General features: G+C 44.3%; 1 protein-coding gene across 10 annotated transcripts in view; it reads right to left on the bottom strand.

Annotated features, from left to right (window-relative positions):
- The window catches only part of FAM168A (family with sequence similarity 168 member A), a 229,254-nt gene that overhangs the window by 205,070 nt on the left and 4,839 nt on the right, over nt 1-19,345 (bottom strand). The window contains exon 1 of one of the 10 annotated variants that reach the window (XM_075109739.1): nt 1,198-1,278. The exons of 7 other annotated variants lie outside the window; for them this stretch is intronic. In XM_075109739.1, coding sequence (XP_074965840.1) covers nt 1,198-1,257 — 60 coding nt within the window. In that variant the 5' untranslated portion in view covers nt 1,258-1,278. Of the gene's footprint in view, nt 1-1,197; nt 1,279-19,345 lie in introns of those variants that run through there. 2 more of the 10 variants (XM_075109249.1, XM_075109579.1) reach the window with 2 other exon arrangements.

The raw sequence follows: 19,345 nt of genomic DNA, 5'->3' as shown, positions 1-19,345 counted from the left end.
ATTCAAAATTTGGTTACACGAGTTGCCCAAAAGGTGAGGCAAAGTTAACAGACATCAAAGACGTGTTTTTAACTACGCTCATAAAAATCAGCCCTGATTGGCCAAATTATACACGTTGGAAAACTGCAGCTTTTACAGGTTAATTTGCACAATTAAACACAGAGTATTTCATCTTCCTACTCCTCCACTCATGCTCTTTACGTGCGCCAGCAAGAGGCACCTACTCCATCCCCACAGGCTCAGTACGCAGGGTCTTTGCAACTCCCAGTCGTTATGTTCTTTGGTACCCAGGATTCAAGATTTTTCTAATCTCAGCATCCTCCAACCTCAAATAAAATAGTAAGAAACATCAAATAGCATGAGTCCCTTCTAACAGTTAGATTGCACAAATAGTATCAACTTCACACTGTTTATGTTAGAGCTGTGTTTCCTATTTAGAAGTCTTATTGATAAACATAGTTCCATATTATAATTTTTTATTTTTCCTATTTCTAGTTCATTAAAGCCTGGCATAAGTATACACTTGTGATTGCAAAGCCATGCAACAAAAAGAAATCCCAGAACCGATAGTACATGGTATTTTAGAACCGTTGTTTCATACCCACTCTTGTTTTTTTTCTGCGACACCTATCTTAATCTGTTTAAGAACCAAATTCGCCATAAGAGTGAACCAAAGCCGCTGTCTGCAGGACTGTTGCCCTCTCAGATGAAGCAGTTGGATGGTGTATAGTACAAATGACAAGAAACCGCAAAAACAAATACGGTCTTGCCATCAAGCATTAAGACAAATGCTGCCCCAAGGAACCGGTCTTCCCTAGCATCCGCCGTAGAGATTCTTTGTAACGCTCAGCTGAAGACTCTTTCTAGCTGATTGATTAATTAATAGCGTAATCTTCATTTCCTGGACACTCAAGGCCAAATCTGCAATTTAGATGCTGAGACATGACAATGGCATCCGTGGTCAAGAGAGCTTTGTACTGAATATACGAAGTGCTACGAAGTCGCAAAGATTCTCTGAAAACACATGCTCTCGGCACCTCAAGAAAGAAATGTGACATTCGTGAGCATATATTTTTTCTGACAAATACTTTACTACCCTCCCTGGACCTCAGTTCCTTCGCTGCAAAACAGGAACTCATAACTGATCACACTCCTGCTTGCGAAGCAGCCTGAACCCGCACGCGAATTTGGACCTACCGTACGAAGAAGGGATTCTTCACATCTAGTTCCAGCACAGGTGGCCCACTCTTTGCACATAGTCGTGCTCGGCCACACCAGAACCACACATGTACACTGCCCAATAATCTGCTTCCAAACAGATGGACGGCCTAGTTAATCTGGTGCAAACACAGCCTTTATCAGCTTCCACCTCCAAGCCCAGCTCAGCGTAGCACACCAGGCACCACAGATCTATTCTTCCAGCTCCTCGCTCCGCCTTTGCACTGCCACAACAAAATGTGACCTTTTTTTATTACTTTTTTTCTTCAAACTTCACGATCTTCATACGTTTATGCCACACCGAGAAATAAGTGTGTGCCAGCCATGCAAAAAGTACATGGCTAAAATACATCTGAGGAAACGCAACCTTGTGTCTGTAAACTCCTCTGCTCTTTTCCAGCCCCATCTCTCCTCCCTGCAAGCATCGTCCCTACCAGACCATCACACCATTTAATGGCCTCAAGCTGCGTCAGGGGAGGTTTAGGTTGGATGTGAGGGAAAATGCCTTCCCTGCCAGAGCGGTCAGGCCCTGGCACAGGCTGCCCAGAGAGGTGGGGGCGTCACCGTCCCTGGGGGGGGGTTCAACCACCGTGTAGCCGTGGGACTTGGGGCCATGGTTCAGGAGGCCTGGGGGTGTTGGGTTGGGGGTTGGACCTGATGATCCAAGAGGTCTTTTCCAACCCTAATGATTCTCTGATTCTATGATCTGGTTGCCACTGCTGCAGGCAACACTAGACAGTTGGGAAAACTCTGAATTTCTTCCGCAGGGAACCAGGTATGGACACAAACTCCTAAATCCCCACTTTAGGGGCAAACACGGGCAGGAATTGTAAGAAACGTTATTTGCAGGGGACAGGGGAAGGGCAGGGAGGGAGGCACATGAAAATTTACGCTCACCTTTCTTCCCAGTCTACTCAAGCACAGCCACCTCCCCTTGGCAATCAGCCTTCCACCTCTTCAGCTCTTTTTTTGCCCCAGATGGCAAAGGAGACCAGCTTGCTAGAAACTCAAATCTGTGCAGCACAATAAAGGTCTCTGATTAAAAAGAAATTTTTTAAAAATTAAAAGTAACTATCCAGGCTACAGTTGCCTGTCCAAAGTCTTCTACAGCAGATCCCTATGGGGAAATGTTGATAAAGAGGACAGAGCTGTCAACCTGTACTTTCATAACCTCCCACCCCAGTTTCTTTCATCACGTAGGTTCTTCCCTAGGCCCTAAATCTCTTACTTCAGCTGCTCATTTTCAGCCCTGAAAGTTTTGGTACGAAGAAGCCACCGAGCCAAATTTTTTTTTCCTTTGATCAATCATGTCCCGCTGTTCAGAAAACAGGTTAAAAATCATTAGTCTTGCTTATGTTATCCAAACACTTGCCAGGATCTCATCTTTCCTATAACTTATTTAGCACTGAATCCCTCGATGACACATCTAAAGTATTCTTGGATCATAGGTCAGTGTGACTCAAACCAGCAGTTTTGAATGTGAAGCAGAACTGGTAGAAATAGGTTTTTAGGTGCAGACAAAGACTGATCAATGGCTGTGGCGTATTTTCTGAAGACTGCTGTGAATAAGGTCCGAGCAGTACCTTGGTGAAGCCTGGCTTCAATGACTACAACGATCATCTGGAGACATCCAGATACTATAATACATCGCCTGGAGCCAGCAGATTGAAAGTCTTTGTCTTGCTGCTCGCATGCCTTAGTCTTCTTGTTGCATCATTTCAGCTGGTGCTGACACGCACTTCAAAATCCATTTTATAAAGTTTCCTAAATTACTTTCCAAACGCAGAGCAGCCAGAGGTAAACAGGATGAGATCACTTTGGGGAGGAAGAAGGTTTACAGATGGTTTGTAAATAGCAATTATACAGGTGGGTGCATCTCATAAATCCCTCCCGCAACTGAGATCGCCACCCATCACACTGTGAGCACCAACAAATTTCAAAACGATATAGGCCTCTCTTAGCAGCTCTTAGAGACTCCCTATTATCAATAAATATAATCCTTTTACCCTTAACTCTCAGCAATACAATTCCACTCCCAGAGTCACCGTGGGCTCTACATAATTTTTAGGGCTTGTCTTCAGCTCACAGTTAATTTGAGCTATAACCCAACACCGCCCTTACCATCCTGCACAGAAATTTTTAACTAGAATGAGGTAGTAATTTTAATGCAAAGGTTGGCCCGTTAAGTAAGAACTAATGTTTCAATTAGCAAACTCCATCACCTCCTAACACAACCTCTGTAACACGGCAACAGGTTAACAGCGCCTGGTGCCTTTCCACAACTCTTTCTGCCCAGGAAAAAAAGATGTGTTCATAGTTTCATCAATTTAAAGGCCAAGAAGAGACCACAGCTTCACAGAAACTCTCCTCCTGCCTACCACATGCCATTAAATATCACCCACCAACTGGACCTAATACTTGACAAGAACATAGACTGTGTGGGCCTATACGGTTTTAAAAGAAGAGTCATCAAATAGGGGAATTTCTAGAGATGGAAAGCATGCTTTTTCCTTTGATCATTCATTACAACAGGCTTTGATCATTCATTACACCTGCCTTGCTTCAACTCTGAACTGCCTGATTTTCCCTGTAAAACACTGATTTTAGGTACATCTTCCTCGGATGCATTTGAGGATGCTCAGTGCCTGGAATTTTCTCTCTGTGATGCTACTGCAGTCAAGTGCTCTCTCTGATAAGCTAAACAGACTTAGCTCTAAGCTTCTCTGTGCCGTGTTTTTTCTAGTCCTCAGACTATTTTTGTGTTTCTTCTGTTCCCCTACATCTTACCCAGGAGCTATTTCAAGATGTTGAAATGGAGATCATATACAATCTTCCCATAAGAAAGTGATGAGTACCAAACACAGAAATGAGATATATTCTCTTCTAAATGTTTTCTTGCTCAGAAACCTTAAAAAAAAAACCGAAAAGCATTTGCATTTTTTGCTACAGCATCAGCCCTAGCGTTCACACTAACGTGCTTTGCCCACCTCTGACCTTTTAATCCTTTTCAGTATTACTACTTGTAATAGAAGTCTCTCCTCCTTCCACCTCATTCTGTAGGCATGGCTTGCAACTCTCACCTCCAGCAGCATTGCTTTGCATCTATTTTAGTCTCCTTTTCAAATATAGCTCAAATCAAAAGCAAACGTACCAAGCCCAAGGTACCAAACGATCAGAACCACCTCGCACGATGGTATCTGCCCTTGATGAGCATATCCAAGCAGGGAGCATAACGGTCTCCACACGGCACCCTCGCTCCAGCCTGGGCAGTCGGAGACCAGGAGACTCCACCAAGGTCTGCATCCGTTCCCCTATTTAATGGGTCATGACTTAATGGTTTTGCCCCTCTGTAGGACATGTCATTCACAAACAGTACTGGTGACACTACTTCAAGAGCACTAATTCCACCCCTAGTTCATTGAAACCCTTCTAAGCACCCATCCATTTGACCACGACCATGTCAACAGTCATTGTTTGAAACCCGACTGCTCTTCTTAATGTGATTAGTATCATCTTTTTTTGATACCGCACCGCCAATTTACTTAATCGGAATGTCACTTGGTACTAAAATGTCTCCGAAGTCACAGTTGGCTGGGACACGATTTCGAGAATGGCTTCATTTGTGGATACACCCCCAGAGGTTTCAGCACAGCACGAGGCCTGCAGGCGCCGCAGGACACGGGTTACTTCTCACTGCTCCTGCTCTCCTTCAAGCTACTTAATTTGAAAACAGTAATTTGAGCACAGTCAACCTGATTTAATTTCCTAGTGAAATAAACTGGCAGCCTATTTAGGCATTATTAACTTAATATTAACTTGATATTAACTCAACAGTAACTTGCAAAGTAGATCTGCTCTAACAAGACTGAGTTCAAGTCTTTAAGCACTCCTCTATTATTTGAGGTTTGGCTGTCTCTCAATGTTCTTAGATGAGGACATTTTTAAGAGGTGTTTATTGCATGCCTATGTGTACAAGGCAGAATCCCAAATAGGTAAGTTGAAAACAATAACCTTTGAAATACGCATTTTCACAACTTTCCTGATCCACAGCTTTGGATTGAGGAGGTTTTGAGAAGCTAAAGAACTTGAAGTGAAAATCCACATAAAAACACAACAGTGTCTTCACCCTTTAACGATGGGTTCTCATCCACTTTGTGCACTTTTGCAAAGACCAACGGGTTACCTAGTGACCACCAGCCAGCTCAAAACTCAGACCTGATCGCCCAGCGCTACTGGAGGCACTAGTCCAGCACCACCCAGGGTAAAGAGTACGGACCAGAGAGCCTGCCACCAAAATCCACTGCAACAGGAGTCCTGCAGGTCCAAACCCGTATCGTTATTTCTATGAGAATAACACCAAAGCAATCTGAGTCCTGCAAATTACACCGTTATTAAGACAAACATCCTATTTAAACAACTCTTGTCAGATAAATAGCATCATTGTATTTATTGTTGCACCCGGCTCCGGCGAAAAGGTTCAAACCTGATGATAATTTCCTTCAAGCAGCAGTTGTTATGAAATTGCAGTGTGGGCCTCCATCTTATCGCTCCCTTTGTGTTCTGCTAAAAGGGTCCCAAAAAAAAAGAGAACACACTGCTATGTGCCTGTACAATCACCTGTGTCATAACGTTAACACAGATTTCTTTTTCTGTACTGATTCTCCTATCAATTATGAAAAATATAGTGTATTCGAGACTTCCAAAGAGAAAAAATCAGAGCATTCTCTGCAAATTTCAGTTTATCCTTTGCTAAGCCATAATATGCTTTTAGCCCAAGAACGTGTGACACCGCGCTGCATCACTTCACTAAAGATTCTATACACAACACATCAAACAGCCGACGTTTCAGAGAAAAAGAAGATATTGCACTATCGTTGCCTTTAAGTCACCCAGATGAAAATCAGCTTTAAGATAAAAATCAGCCACTTCTGGCCAGAAACATTAGAGATAGTGAAATCATTCTGAAACAGAGTAAGTTAAGGAAACTTAGAATGAGGTAGATTGTAGAACGACTCAAACTATAATTAGGGTATGAAAAATCAAGATTACAGCACACAGCCTTCCTGCTGTGGTAACAAACATGTTTATAGCAGAGATATTTTCATGTCTGTCGCCCCAGACTATCTGAAATTTATTTTTACATAGTCTTTTCATTCTCCTCTTCATTTCAGAATGTGACAACAAAATTCTGAGGTTTTATTATTCACGTGTATGAGAGGGATACTGTCAAACGGACATAAATTATACCCAGTAAGAACTTCTGAGAGGCAAATGCTGAAGGAGCAGCACTTCTAATGGTTAAGTTCAGTTTTCCAGGCATTCTGGAAAACAGACCTGGTTTTAAAAATAAGATACCTGTGTGCTTTTTTTCCTTCTCAAATTAGAGAGATACCATTATCTTGAAAAAAAAAACTATTTTTAAAGGCTTCCAGCTATCTAACTTCCCTGGGTTATCTGATAGCATTTTGCCTTCATTTCCTAGTTTTAATTGTTTTCATTTCTTCACTCATGGCTGTAAATATGGAAACGAACCAAATCAGGAAGAAATCATCAGGGTTAATTACACATAAGTAACAAAGAAATCTCGAGAACTCTTTGTGGCAGCGGTGGATTTTTATCCCCTCTTTACGTAGGAGATATTAAAAAAAAAAAACAAATGCAAAAGGCAAACCCAGGAACTATGTCCCCACTGATTCAGGTACTTTTTGGGGAGGTTTAGCACATAGTCTCTGAGTCCCCTACACAGAGTCTCTGTTTTCCTAAGTGCTGCCCGATTTTTGTTGTTTCTTACTGTACTCAGGCTACTTGAAATGGATGTGAAATGCCTGGGGTTTTTATGATCTGTCATGCTACTGATCATCCTTACTGTTACCACTCCAGCAGGAAGCATGGCTCCCAGAAAACTGCTCCAATGAAAACAGATTTCCGCTCTCAGTACCAGGAATAGACTCTGGATACTCCCCAATAATCTTAAAATTGATACTCCCATTAAATTATTTCAATATAAAAAGATTCACAGGGACTACTGATGTCCAACAAAGCATCCGTGTTTCATCTCAAGAACCTTATCTTAAGTAAATTTAATCTCTGGATTTTCTTCTGCTCCCTCTTTACTAAATGGCAAGATCCCTAAGAGTACAACAAGAATGAGTCAGCTTCTGGTGTCTACCTTCTTGAACCAGTAAAAGAAACACTGCATTGCAAACTTTATTAATTTTTGCCTATTTAAAACCTTAATTGCTATTATTTAATATCTTTTAAAAAAAAAAAACAAAACACCAAAAGGAAGTTGTTCTGCTAGAAGTCCCAGAAGATGCCAGACATTATCCCTCAGCTTATTCTTCCCCTTCCAGCTTATGCTTTGCAAGGTTCTCCCACAGGTTATTTGCAAAGTTCTCCCTCCCGCACGTTATCTTCCTGCCAGCTCAGTGCATTGAATCAGCTCACCACGCAGTCAGACGAGCATCACAGGTGGCGTAGCAAGGTGGCCACTCCCCTTACCTCAAACACATTGTAAAAGTACATCCTGAGGATGCTGTTTCAGTTCCTGAAGCCAAATTTAAGGTCATTTAAGTCAATAAACTCACGGCGTTACCAGAAGATGTGGTCTCACCTTTCCTCCCTTCCCCTTGGCCATGTGTTCCCAAGTACAAGTTCACATCAGGCAGAAACAAACTGGGCAGCTCCAAGCAGAAGGTATCGGTGTATCTGTTCCATCAGTATCTCATGAAATGCCGCCTTTGGCACAAGGTATGTTAGAGAGTGTGGCAGGAGGGAGGGCAGAACTCATCTTTTGTAGCACCAAGGACTTGCACCCACCTAAACCAGCGGCAAAGCCAGGCTCTCAGCCCACCTGATGCACATTTTACAGATGGGAAACCGGGGTAAATGACATTTCTCTACCTCTAAAAGCGCTGTTATGTCAACTACGGTTTGTAAGTGGCTCAGACGGTTTGAGAAGGAAGCCATAGAAGTACTTCGGGCGTTTTTAGTACATAGTCTAAATGCTGTATCATCAAAATACTATCCCCTGATACTTGGAAGAGCCTTTAGAGCACACTGTACTTTACATCGGGAGGTGAGCAATAGCCTTAGTTCTGACAGGGTATGTGCTGTATCATGGGAAGGAGCTAAAATTACCGCAATACACCTACACAAAACTCCTTGCCTTCAAAGCAAAGCATCAGGATTTCTGGATTTGGGTGCCAGCGCTTCAGGAATTTGCAGTCATGAAATACAGTCATGACTCTGATTCCGCTGAGACGTAGATGCAGACGGCAGCAAAGGGTCCCTTTGCCTCCGAGTTTATTTTGCACTGCAGTATCTCAGAGTTTGGGGTTGTATCTTTTAGCATCAACAAGATCGGTTTAGTATCACAAGAATTTACAGTTAGCCCTTCGAGTAGCAAGTTATTGCTTGAGAAGTTACACGGCTGCTAGTAAGAAAATGAGTATCTTATGTCCACTGAGTGCTACCAATTTACATTTTTCTTCCTATGGCTGTACCATAGCCAGAAGGAACAGCAATGGGCATAATTCAGAGTTTCTAGATGAGTGACCTCGCTCCAGAGCAGCCCATGCTTCTACAGACCCACAGACCTGACACCTGCAAAAGTTCACATTTATTAACTCTGACAGCGAAATAGTTTTGAAGCTTGTCAAGGTGCAGAAAATGTGTGTTGCCCTGTCGGCCCTTAAGATTTTCCCATTTTATTTTATTTTTAAGTCAGAACAAGTTATGAACTTTGAAGACGAAGATTGCCTGCTTCCAGAACTTAACTGAACCAAGTCCACCTTACCCTGTTTTCTCCTCCCTCAGGACAGCCCATGCTTCTGGGACCCTGCCAGCATCTCAGGAAGGCAGGCAGAAACCAAAAGCCAAAGAATAAGGGATTGTTTTCCCCAATGTTCTTCCCATTATCTTTTGGTTAATATAAACACACGTACAAAACAAAAAATATTAAACAATAATAAAAAGGTAAAATCACAGGAAGGTCAGATGGAACCTAAAACGACTGGCGATACATACAGCTTCCTCCAGTTGCCACTGTAGAAAGAAAACTCGTTGATCCGTAAGCCCCGCAGCTTATCTCGATAGCCAGAAAATCCTGATAACACCGAGAAAAAAAATATTCCAGAATCAATGCCCCCTCCCCCTCCGCCCCAGGAGAAAACTCTGCTGAAGTTCTCTCAGATTTAAAAACAAGATTGTTAATGAAGTAAAGCCCAGCTAATCCTGACTGCCAGCACAGTCCTGGGGAAAGAGGTCTCACAAGGAGATAAGATCCAAATCAAGAGTTCCACAGATCAAAGGCACCAGCCTGAATTGTAAACCCGAACGAGTAAGACACCAGAACAGCCTCTGCAGCACTGATCTTACGCACTTTCCGCGAGAGCCATTTCCACATAATGGTGTTTCGTGGTGAATTGTTGGTGAATTAACAGTGAATAATTCGGTGCCGTTTTGAAAACTGTACAAAACTTAAAAGGAAAATGCCATATAGGGCACAACGAAGGAACCTAACCAGGCGACCAGCGAGCATAGAGTCAACACCCTTTTCATTCCTTCAAGTGCTGGAGAAGGGGGAAGTCGTCGCTGTGGGTGCCAGGGCATTTCCCAACGTTTCATTTATCCATCTTGGGAAGTGCAGGCATTACCAACCCTTTTTGCCATATTCCAAAAGGGAAACCGAGGCACTGCTTATGCAGTTTATGAACTAGAGGGAAATTGCGGGCGTGGAAAGAAGCAGATGCCTGTCTCCCACGATCTGACCATGAGATCATCATTCATCGCTAGCAAAACACCGGCTATAACAAGAAAGCTTGGAGATTTGGTTACTCTGGCAGTGAGATCTCCCCTGAAGGGAAAGCACAAGGCTGAACCAGATTATTAATTCATCCAAAAAATCTCAAGTTTTGAAGGCAATTGTGTTATGTGGAATTTTGGATGAAAAGGTTAAAGGCAGCAAGGCTGGCCACAAACCGACCTAAACAGATGTGAGTGAAAAAAGCTTCCCAAGAGCTGAACACAAACACAGAGCATCGGAAGGGGAAACTATGTAAACCGCAGAGAACAGGAGAGAATACGCATGCTGTCGAGCCTACCGACAGAGCCAGAAACGTCAGTGAAGAGCAATGGGAAAGCATGAGAAAGTCAAGGACAGCCAGAGAAACACCCGCGGTGTAAGTCACAGAAAAACCCTGCGCGAACGCGTGCGTGCGGTCGCGCGTGTGTTTAGTGCTGGCAGGAAAAAACGACCTTGGAATACGGAGCAAAATGGTCTCCTGCTGCTTGCTTCAGGCTGTGTTCGGAAAAACCAGCCTCTGCAAACATCTCTGTGAATCGGCACGATTGCCTCTGAGAAATACCTGGCTGTCATTGATTTCCTCTTTCAACAGACAATCACAAATATTGGCTAATCACTCTGGTCAAAAGAAGTAACCACGCGTACCGGCAACGGCAACTCTGCGTCAGGTGGAACTAAGCGGATGTGGAAAGATTTCAGGGATCCTGGAAAAAAACTGAAAAGGAAAGTCTAAGTCAAGGTTTGGCAATCTTTGTATGGTGCCATGCCAGGCTTTTTCTCCCCCGTGCTACAGCGCGAGCGTGCCAAGAGAAACCGAGCAGGATCTGGCAGAAGCTGCCTCTCGAACAGGCAGGAATCTGCCAGTCAATGGTTTCTTGCTTCTGCGCAGGACAGCGGCTTTTGAGGAGTGTAGAGCTCAGGGAGAGTCATAAACTGCAACCTGCTGCCTCTTGCAAATGAGTGCCTTCAAATGCCAATGCTATTAGCCCCACGCCCCGTTCACAGCCTGATTGGACGTGCGACGGGTTGTTGATCCCCGAGGTAAAACATGCATCCAGTTCTAGATGCAAGAGAAGGCAAAAAAAAAGGTCAGCGCACTCAACAAGGCCGCATGACTGATGAGAATATTTGGATTTGAGTGATTGAACGCTATTGCAGGGAACAGAGAGATCGTGAATTGCAGAGCCAGCATCTTTCCAACTAATAAGACACCTTCCCAGATGAAACTGCTGATGCATCCAGGAAAGGAATAAGCTAAACACAAGAGAAGGACACTTAGAAGGGCAAATGAGGTTCAAAGTCAGACAAGAGCGTCCATAAAGAAAATGAATTTTCTATTGCTATATACGGATGCAAGGAGGCTGAATAACAAGCAGGAACAAATAAAATCCTGACCAGCAATAAGGAAAAAAAATGAAATCTGGTGCGATGAGCGTGTGACTGGACTTGAAAATCATGAGTTCGATGGTGTTCAGATACAAAAGGGAAGAGACGGCTGCAATGCATCCCTACAAAGCGGGGCCAAAAAGGCTCACCTCTCAGAGTTATCAGTACCGCCGAAGAACTGAATTTCCAGGGCAACTCAGCAGTAACTCGGTGTGTTGTATCGGGTCAAGCCCCCGAGGAGGTTCTGGGAAGCACCAAGACAGGGAGCAGGGTAGGTGACTCCACAGGCACATAAATGGAGGGGGGGGAAGATGTGAGAATATGGAGGAGTCAGGAGGGGTACAGAAACTCCCATGCAGCGAGTAATTATAGGGGATTAGTTTCCCAAAATGCTAGGCGACAATTTATAACACACAGTAACTATTTTGGACCTCATTACAGCCAATAAAGCTGCAGTAATCACTGGACTGGAAGTCTTGACAGGGGAGAAAAAGAACAGACTCGCATTTGAATATATCTAAGTCTAGTAATTCAATCAAGATTGCAAAATGTCTTGATTTAAATAATTGATTTTAACTTGTATGGTGTTTGTACTTTTTAGTTATCATCTTAATGAAATATCAACATAACGAAAATAGGCATCACTTAAGATGTTGATTTTTCACAAATATAACTTTGCAGAGGAAAGAATTAAGGAATTTGCATATGGATGATCCACTTATATTCACTCACAAAGTTTCAAAGTGCTTTTGGGATCAAAAAGGAAACCGCTACAGAGCAGAGTTTGGAAAAGCTTCTAAAGCAAATTAGAGATTTAACTCCCCTTGCAATCAATGGGAAGATACTAGAAAAATTATTAAGCAACCAATATAAAAGCAGCTATGGGATAAAGAAAAAAAAAAATGAAACAACATGGACGCGTCAAGATCAAATTGTGTCAAACCAAAATAGCCTGGTGAAACCCCGTGAAGAGAAGTGCAAGAGCAGTGTATGCTGTGCAGGTGGAAAACAACAACTACCCAGGCTGACGGACAAAAGAAAATAACCTCGACGGTATATTGGATCACAAATTGATGTCAGTCAATGATACAATGGATTCACACCAGAAAAAAAAGGGTATTTCAGATTGTTTTAATAGAGTGCCATGTGGAAAATAGCATTATTTCATTTCAAGGCTACAGAGTACCTCGTCCATGTACAGAGAGAAGTAAACACACCAGAGTACAGAGGAAAGCTGCAAAAATGATGAAGAGATTCGGAAACAATACGATCCATGAGAACAGATTAAAGGACCTTATTCAGCCTAGAGGAAAGAAAACTGAAGGAGAAAGTAACACGCTCCTGTCAGCGACAATTGGAGACGAGGGGACGTGTTGTTCTGCGTGTCCTCTGGAGTGAAGCAAATTATCTTAATTTGCCAGAGAGATAAGATACTGGAAAAGCTTTTAACTAAATTGGTTAAGCACCCACTACCAGCTACCTAGGGAGGCTGGGTACCTCCAGACTGGAAGATTTTAAAGAAAAATTAGAAATATATTTGTCAGGGATGCTCTAGAGACACTTCACTTGCCTCAAGGAGGTGAATGGACTGGAGAGTCCCCCGAGCTCTCTACCAGCAATGCACTTCAGTAAGGAAAGGTGCCTCAGAGGCCCAGGTTGTTTAACCAGAGATCCCTCAAAATGTCCTCCACCATTTCTGAGACCCCAAAGGTTCATTTTCAGTGTTTTTTGGAATGCAGGAGGCAATTTGGAAGCCAAACACTTCTAACATGACAACATCAGGAGAGGGCAAAAAGATGACTCAAGTAACTATCGGTCAGTTAGCCAGACATCGACTCTGGACAAAATAAGGGAAAACTGAATCAGACTTGATCTGGACGTAAAAAGGACAGGAACTAAATTAACAATAGTCAACTCAATGTTATGGAAAATAGGCCTTGTCAAACAAAGCTGATTTCAGTCTTAGATGAGATTCAAAATCAGGTTGATGAAGGTAACTGCTGCAATGTAACAGGCGAATGTTCGCTGAGCATAACATCTTGATTAAAAAATTACCACTATACTATGTCAACAAAGCACGCTAAATGGATTTAGAGTTGGCCAACTGACAGATGACTAAAAGCAGTCATCCGTGGAAAATCACCATCAACAAGTTAGCTGTAGTAGGGTTCTGCTGGGCTTGAGACAGAGCCCGCTACGATTCAAGAGGCCCACTATAAGGTCAGGAAATTAATATAATCACAGAGAAGATTTGTCAGTGGCCCTCTGGATGACAGATGAAGAGGACAGGCCAACAACACACAGCAATCCAGACTGCAAAGGCCACTCCAAGTAGACGTCAGTACAACCAAATGCAAGGTACTACATCTAGGAAACAATATCTGAAAGCCAAAGAGCATGAAACACAGTCTCAGGTACTGCCAGGCCAGAAACTGCCCGGCACTTCCCAACTCAATGCCACATATTTAACGTGCCCAAAATAAAAGCTGAAAGGCCACTCGGTTATAGAATTATGAGTTCCTTCCAACAGGAAAAGCTGTCAGATATCAAAGAACCTTTTAATTTAGCCAAGAAAAGGCTTTTGGAAGCAACAGATGGAAACTAACTTAAATTAGACCTCAATTTTTTAATCAGAGAGGGTAATTAATTGCTGAAAATAGATCAAGAAAAGTGGTCGATTCTTCATGACTTGAGATCTTCAAACTAAGACTGTCCTGGTAGAACGTAAACAGCCCCAAATAAATAGTCATTAGGCTCCTGCTCCAGTGAAAATGTAAGGATCTGTGGTATTGAGGAGGTCAGTCTAATTAAGCCTTAAGTTCTAGGAACTCTCTTCTAAGCCCACACAGAAAGTCACCAATGCAGCATCTGAGCACATCCCAACAGCACATAAAGCAAATCAAATCCATCTCCTGGCCTCCGCAGAGGGAGAAGCAGCACAGCATCGAATCCAACCTTGCTGTGCAACATCAGCAAGAAATCTACGGGCTCCACTTTTTTCCACAGTGAAAATGGAGAGGGGACACCTACACACAAGGATCTTGCAAGACTTAACCCAGGGAGGTCTGCAAAGACCTTCCAAGAATCTCGGACGCAAGCAGCCTTAATGGTGTATGTGGCTGCAGGTCACTGTGGTAGAGGCAGCATCAGAAAGGGAAGGGGTAATCTCTTGGACCATCTTTGCAGTGGTGTTGTGGAAGAGAGGGAGAGAACTACGTGCTTCATGCTGGACACTTTGCTAAACGGCAATCCAAAAGCCACCAGGAACGCTGAGGGTTTTGCGCCTTTTTTTCAGAAGTTATTCGTAATGTAAAATGAGGGCTTTGATTCACAAGCCAGCAAAACCCCTAGATAACACTGATCTGCTGTAGAAGATTCCAACATCATTTTACAAAGCCTGAAGCAATTTAAGATATTATTCCTTGATGGTAATGCTAACAAACACATACATAAAATCAAACTCCAGGAATTACAAAAGAAAAGCTGAAACTCAGATGGGAACAGATACAATATGTTTATCTACTGAGCCCACCACGTAAATCTGCTGCCACAGAAGTAGCCAACTCAAAACCAAGTATCTCCTCTACAACTTCAATTTTTGTGTGTGTGTTATATACAGACAGTGAAAATAATCTTATGGAAATAAATATTTTACAGAGCTTCCAAATGAGATCAGTTCACATTCAGAAGACTCAGCTAGCTGCCTGGTTGAGCCGCTGGGATTCAGATGCTACAGGTTCACAGTATGTGGAAAAAGGGACTGGCCATGTGGGAGGAATATAGGAATCTTGTCAAGGTGTGCAGAGATGCAACGAGGAAGGCCGAGGCCCACTTGGAACTAAATCTGGTGAGGATGGCAAGGATAATAAGAGCTTCTTTAAATACATCAGCAGTAAAAGGAAGACTGGGGATACAGTGGGCCTACTGCTGAGCAAGGAAGGGGCCCTGGCGACTCAGGATGCAGAGAAGGGGGAGTTACTGAATGCCTTCTTTGCCTCGGTCTTTACTGCTAAGGCTGGCCCTCAGGCATCTCAGCCCCCAGAGGAGAGAAGAAAAATTGGGAGAAAGGAAGACTTACCATCGGTTGAGAAGGATTGGGCCAGAGATCACCTATGCAAACTGGATCCTCACAAATCCACGGGCCCCGATGGGATGCACCCGCGGGTGCTGAGAGAGCTGGTGGATGTTCTTGCTGAGCCACTCTCCACCATCTTTGAAAGGTCATGGAGGACAGGAGAGGTGCCCGAGGACTGGAGGAAAGCAAATGTCACTCCAATCTTCAAAAACCGCACGAAGGAGGACCTGGGGAACTCTAGGCCAGTCAGCCTCACCTCCATCCCCGGAAAGGTGATGGAGCAGTTCATCCTGGAGGTCATCTCCAGGCATGTAGAGGCAAAGAAGGTTATCAGAAACAGTCAACATGGATTCACGAAGGGAAGATCATGCTTAACCAACCTGACAGCCTCTACGATGGCGTGACTGGCTGGGCTGATGAAGGGAGAGCAGTGGATGTTGTCTGTCTTGGCTTCAGTAAGGCATTCGACACTGTCTCCCATAACACCTTCACAAGCAAGCTAAGGCAGTGCGGGTGGGATGAGAGGACAGTGAGGTGGACACAGAAATGGCTCAACAACAGAACTCGGAGGGTCACGATCAACAGGGCAGAGCCTGGCTGGAGGCCTGTCACTGGTGGTGCTCCCAGGGGTCTGTGCTGGGTCCTGTCCTGGTCAACACATTCATCAGTGACCTGGATGATGGGACAGAGCGTAACCTCAGCAAGTTCGCTGATGACACCAAGCTGGGAGGAGCGGCTGATGCACCCGAAGGCTGTGCTGGCATCCAGCGAGCCCTGGGCAGGCTGGAGAGCTGGGCCCAGGGGAACCTCAGGGAATTCAACAAGAGCCAGCGCAGGGTCCTGCCCCTGGGGGGGAACAACCCCCTGCGCCAGCACAGGCTGGGGGGGACCTGCTGGAGAGCGGCTCTGCTGAGAGGCCCTGGGGGTGCTGGGGGGCAGCGAGGTGACCCTGAGCCAGCACCGGGCCCTTGGGGCCAAGGGGGCCAGCGGTGTCCTGGGGGGCATGGAAAGGTGTGTGGCCAGCAGGGCGAGGGAGGTTCTCCTCCCCCTCTGCTCTGCCCCAGTGAGGCCACACCTGCAGGGCTGCGGCCAGTTCTGGGCCCCCCAGTTCAAGAAGGGCAGGGAACTGCTGGAGCAAGGCCAGCGCAGAGCTGCCAAGGGGATCAGGGGCTGGAGCATCTCCCTCGTGAGGAAAGGCTGAGAGACCTGGGCTTGTTCAGCCTGGAGAAGAGAAGCCTGAGGGGGGTCTCATCAGTGCTTATCAATATCTGAAGGGTGGGTGTCAGGAGGATGGGGCCGGGCTCTTTCCAGCGGTGCCCAACGCCAGGCCAAGGGGCCACGGGCACAAGCTGGAACACGGGAAGCTCCACCTGAACATGAGGAGAAACCCCTTTGCTGTGCGGGCGCCCGAGCAGGGGCACGGGCTGCCCAGAGAGGCTGTGGGGTCCCTTCCCTGGAGACATTCACCCCCCGCCTGGACGCGGCCCTGTGCCCCTGCTCTGGGTGTGCCTGCTCCAGCAGGGGTGGGACGGGATGGGCTCCCGAGGGCCCTTCCAGCCCCCACCAGTCTGGGATTCTGTAAAGAAGCAGCCACCATTTCTCAATTTTATGGCACTGCATTTTAAGACTTCAAAAATTCTGTTGCAAATACAGGTCAAACCAAGAGCAAACTTGTGCTTTAACCAATTTTCCATGCATTGGTTTCACCCCTTAGTTGTACCACGATAAGAGGCAAGGATGACCGACAGGAGAGCATTTAGGTGACCCCGTTCTCATGGCCAAGAGAGTACCCTCTGAATACAGCACTGGCCACTCTAGGGCAAGAGTAGGGCATGCCTAAAAGAAGTCTGATTTCCTCCTTATTCCAGCTGCCTGCATCACACAGTGTTGAACCTGAAAAACATGTGGAATGCCAAGGTTTTTGCAAAAGCCATTAAATGTCTCATTAAGTGATGACATACACAGGAAACTGAGGAAAATTATTTGCAGAATAAACTGCTACAGCATAAATGTTCATATGGGGGCCTATTTCAAAGTAATTGCACTTTAATGCTCACAAGCTTAATCAAAATACTCTTCAGTGGGGACAAGTCCTTAGAGCCTGCCTGTCTGTATAGACACTACGTTTGTCGTGGTTGAAACATCATCGGCAACTCTAACGAGTGATCTTACTTTGTCCACCTAAACAGCAGGAGATCAAACGTGCTTGGAGACTTCCTTCAGTTAGGGCCAAGTATCTCTAGAATGAGGTTCAGCCAGGTAGTACCCACCTAGAGGCATTTAAACCAGTTGTTTTCTGGAGATCACCTCCAACTCTGTCTTGTCAATGAATACAAAACAAGGTGTCTCATATGTAAAACATATATGGAAATATATATACACATATGCACGCACAGAACGCCATTAAATCCAAAATCGTGCACTGAATAGGATGACCCACTGAACAGCAACAGGCTTGTTGGGACTGCGGAGAATCTTAGGAGTTTGTTATGAATAACCACATAAACTCCCTCCATCCATTAAAAAAGCAAGCTGTCGTCTACAAATTCAAGTATAAAGAACTTAAAAGGGGGGAAAAGCAGCCTGTGCTCAAAACTTCTCCCTCGGATTCCGGATGCGTCTCCAACATCAAAATGATAAAATTCACACGTTATCAAATTTAGAGAGTTGGGTATCTAGCGCCAAAGAAAGCAAAAGCCCAAATATCGTGCTTTAATTCCTGGCAGATAAACTAAAGGGTCCAATGCCATAACAGAGCCAGATCTTTTTTGATTAAGTTCTTCAGCAAATTATAAGCGAGAAGAAGCAGCCTGCAGAACCCGAGACGTTATGGTCTATTTTAACTTTTGCTGCAGTCTGCAATCTTTATCCATTTTATCAAAGAATTAGACATGCCTAGCAGGCATGATGGCATCTATTCTTTTCTTGCCAGTTTAGTACTTTTTCTCTCACAAAATACTCTAAGCTTGTCTTCAATAATCCTCCCAAATCTCTAACCCTTGCTAAGACAAAGAAGGCAAAAATGTTCAGCCTACAAATACACTTCAGCATTAATCTTCCTATTGAGAAAGTTATCGTACAAAAGCTATGATAAACCTCGTTTTTCTGCTCTGACTTTTACTTTTCCCACCTTCCAGTTTTCCAGGTGACCGTTTCACTCAAGGAGAGTAAGGAAAGCCAGGGAAAAGTAGAGCCAAATACAAAACGGCATCTCCTACAGAGGACAGGAACGTGGGTTTTTCAGCTTTTGCAAATCCTGGGGCGATAACCTCCTAAATGGGTTGCTGGAGAGCATCAACAGGCCCACATCTTTTCCACCCAGAAAGCACACAGTCACTTGAAATTCCTCTGCAGCGCTCAGGGTTTTCAGCACATCCATAGTAAACGAAACTCAGAGGAACTTTTTTAAAATTATTTGAGTCCCACTCTTGCCGTGAGGAAAAAACAGTGTGTCTCCATCATCCTCAACAGAACCTCATTCTCTGTACGGTTCTTTGGAAATTTAAAGCATTATGCCACGAACACCATCATCATCATCATCACTTCCCTGCAGGGTTCCAGCAGGAAAGGAAGGAAGGAATACAAGGTTTACTTCAATACAAGCATGATGAACCGTGTCATCTGCTTTCAGACCTCAGGCAGCAAGAAAGAGGTTTTAGAAAAATAGGTAAATAACAAAATGCTCATATTTGAGTGAAGTTATATATTAAAAATCTATCTGGAAATGAATCAGATGTGTGTATTCATGTTCCTGTTTAGAGCCCAAGACCAGAAAATGGTGTGCTCCTCAAAAGTCACTTCCTACTCAAGAGCTTCCACGAATTTCAGAAGATCTGCCAGTGGTGGATACAACTTAAGAG

The sequence above is a fragment of the Phalacrocorax aristotelis genome, chromosome 1 (assembly GCF_949628215.1).
Source record: "Phalacrocorax aristotelis chromosome 1, bGulAri2.1, whole genome shotgun sequence".
Classification (NCBI taxonomy): domain Eukaryota; kingdom Metazoa; phylum Chordata; class Aves; order Suliformes; family Phalacrocoracidae; genus Phalacrocorax; species Phalacrocorax aristotelis.
The sequence above is the reverse complement of the archived record's forward strand: the minus strand, read 5'-3'. Positions and strand labels throughout refer to the sequence as shown.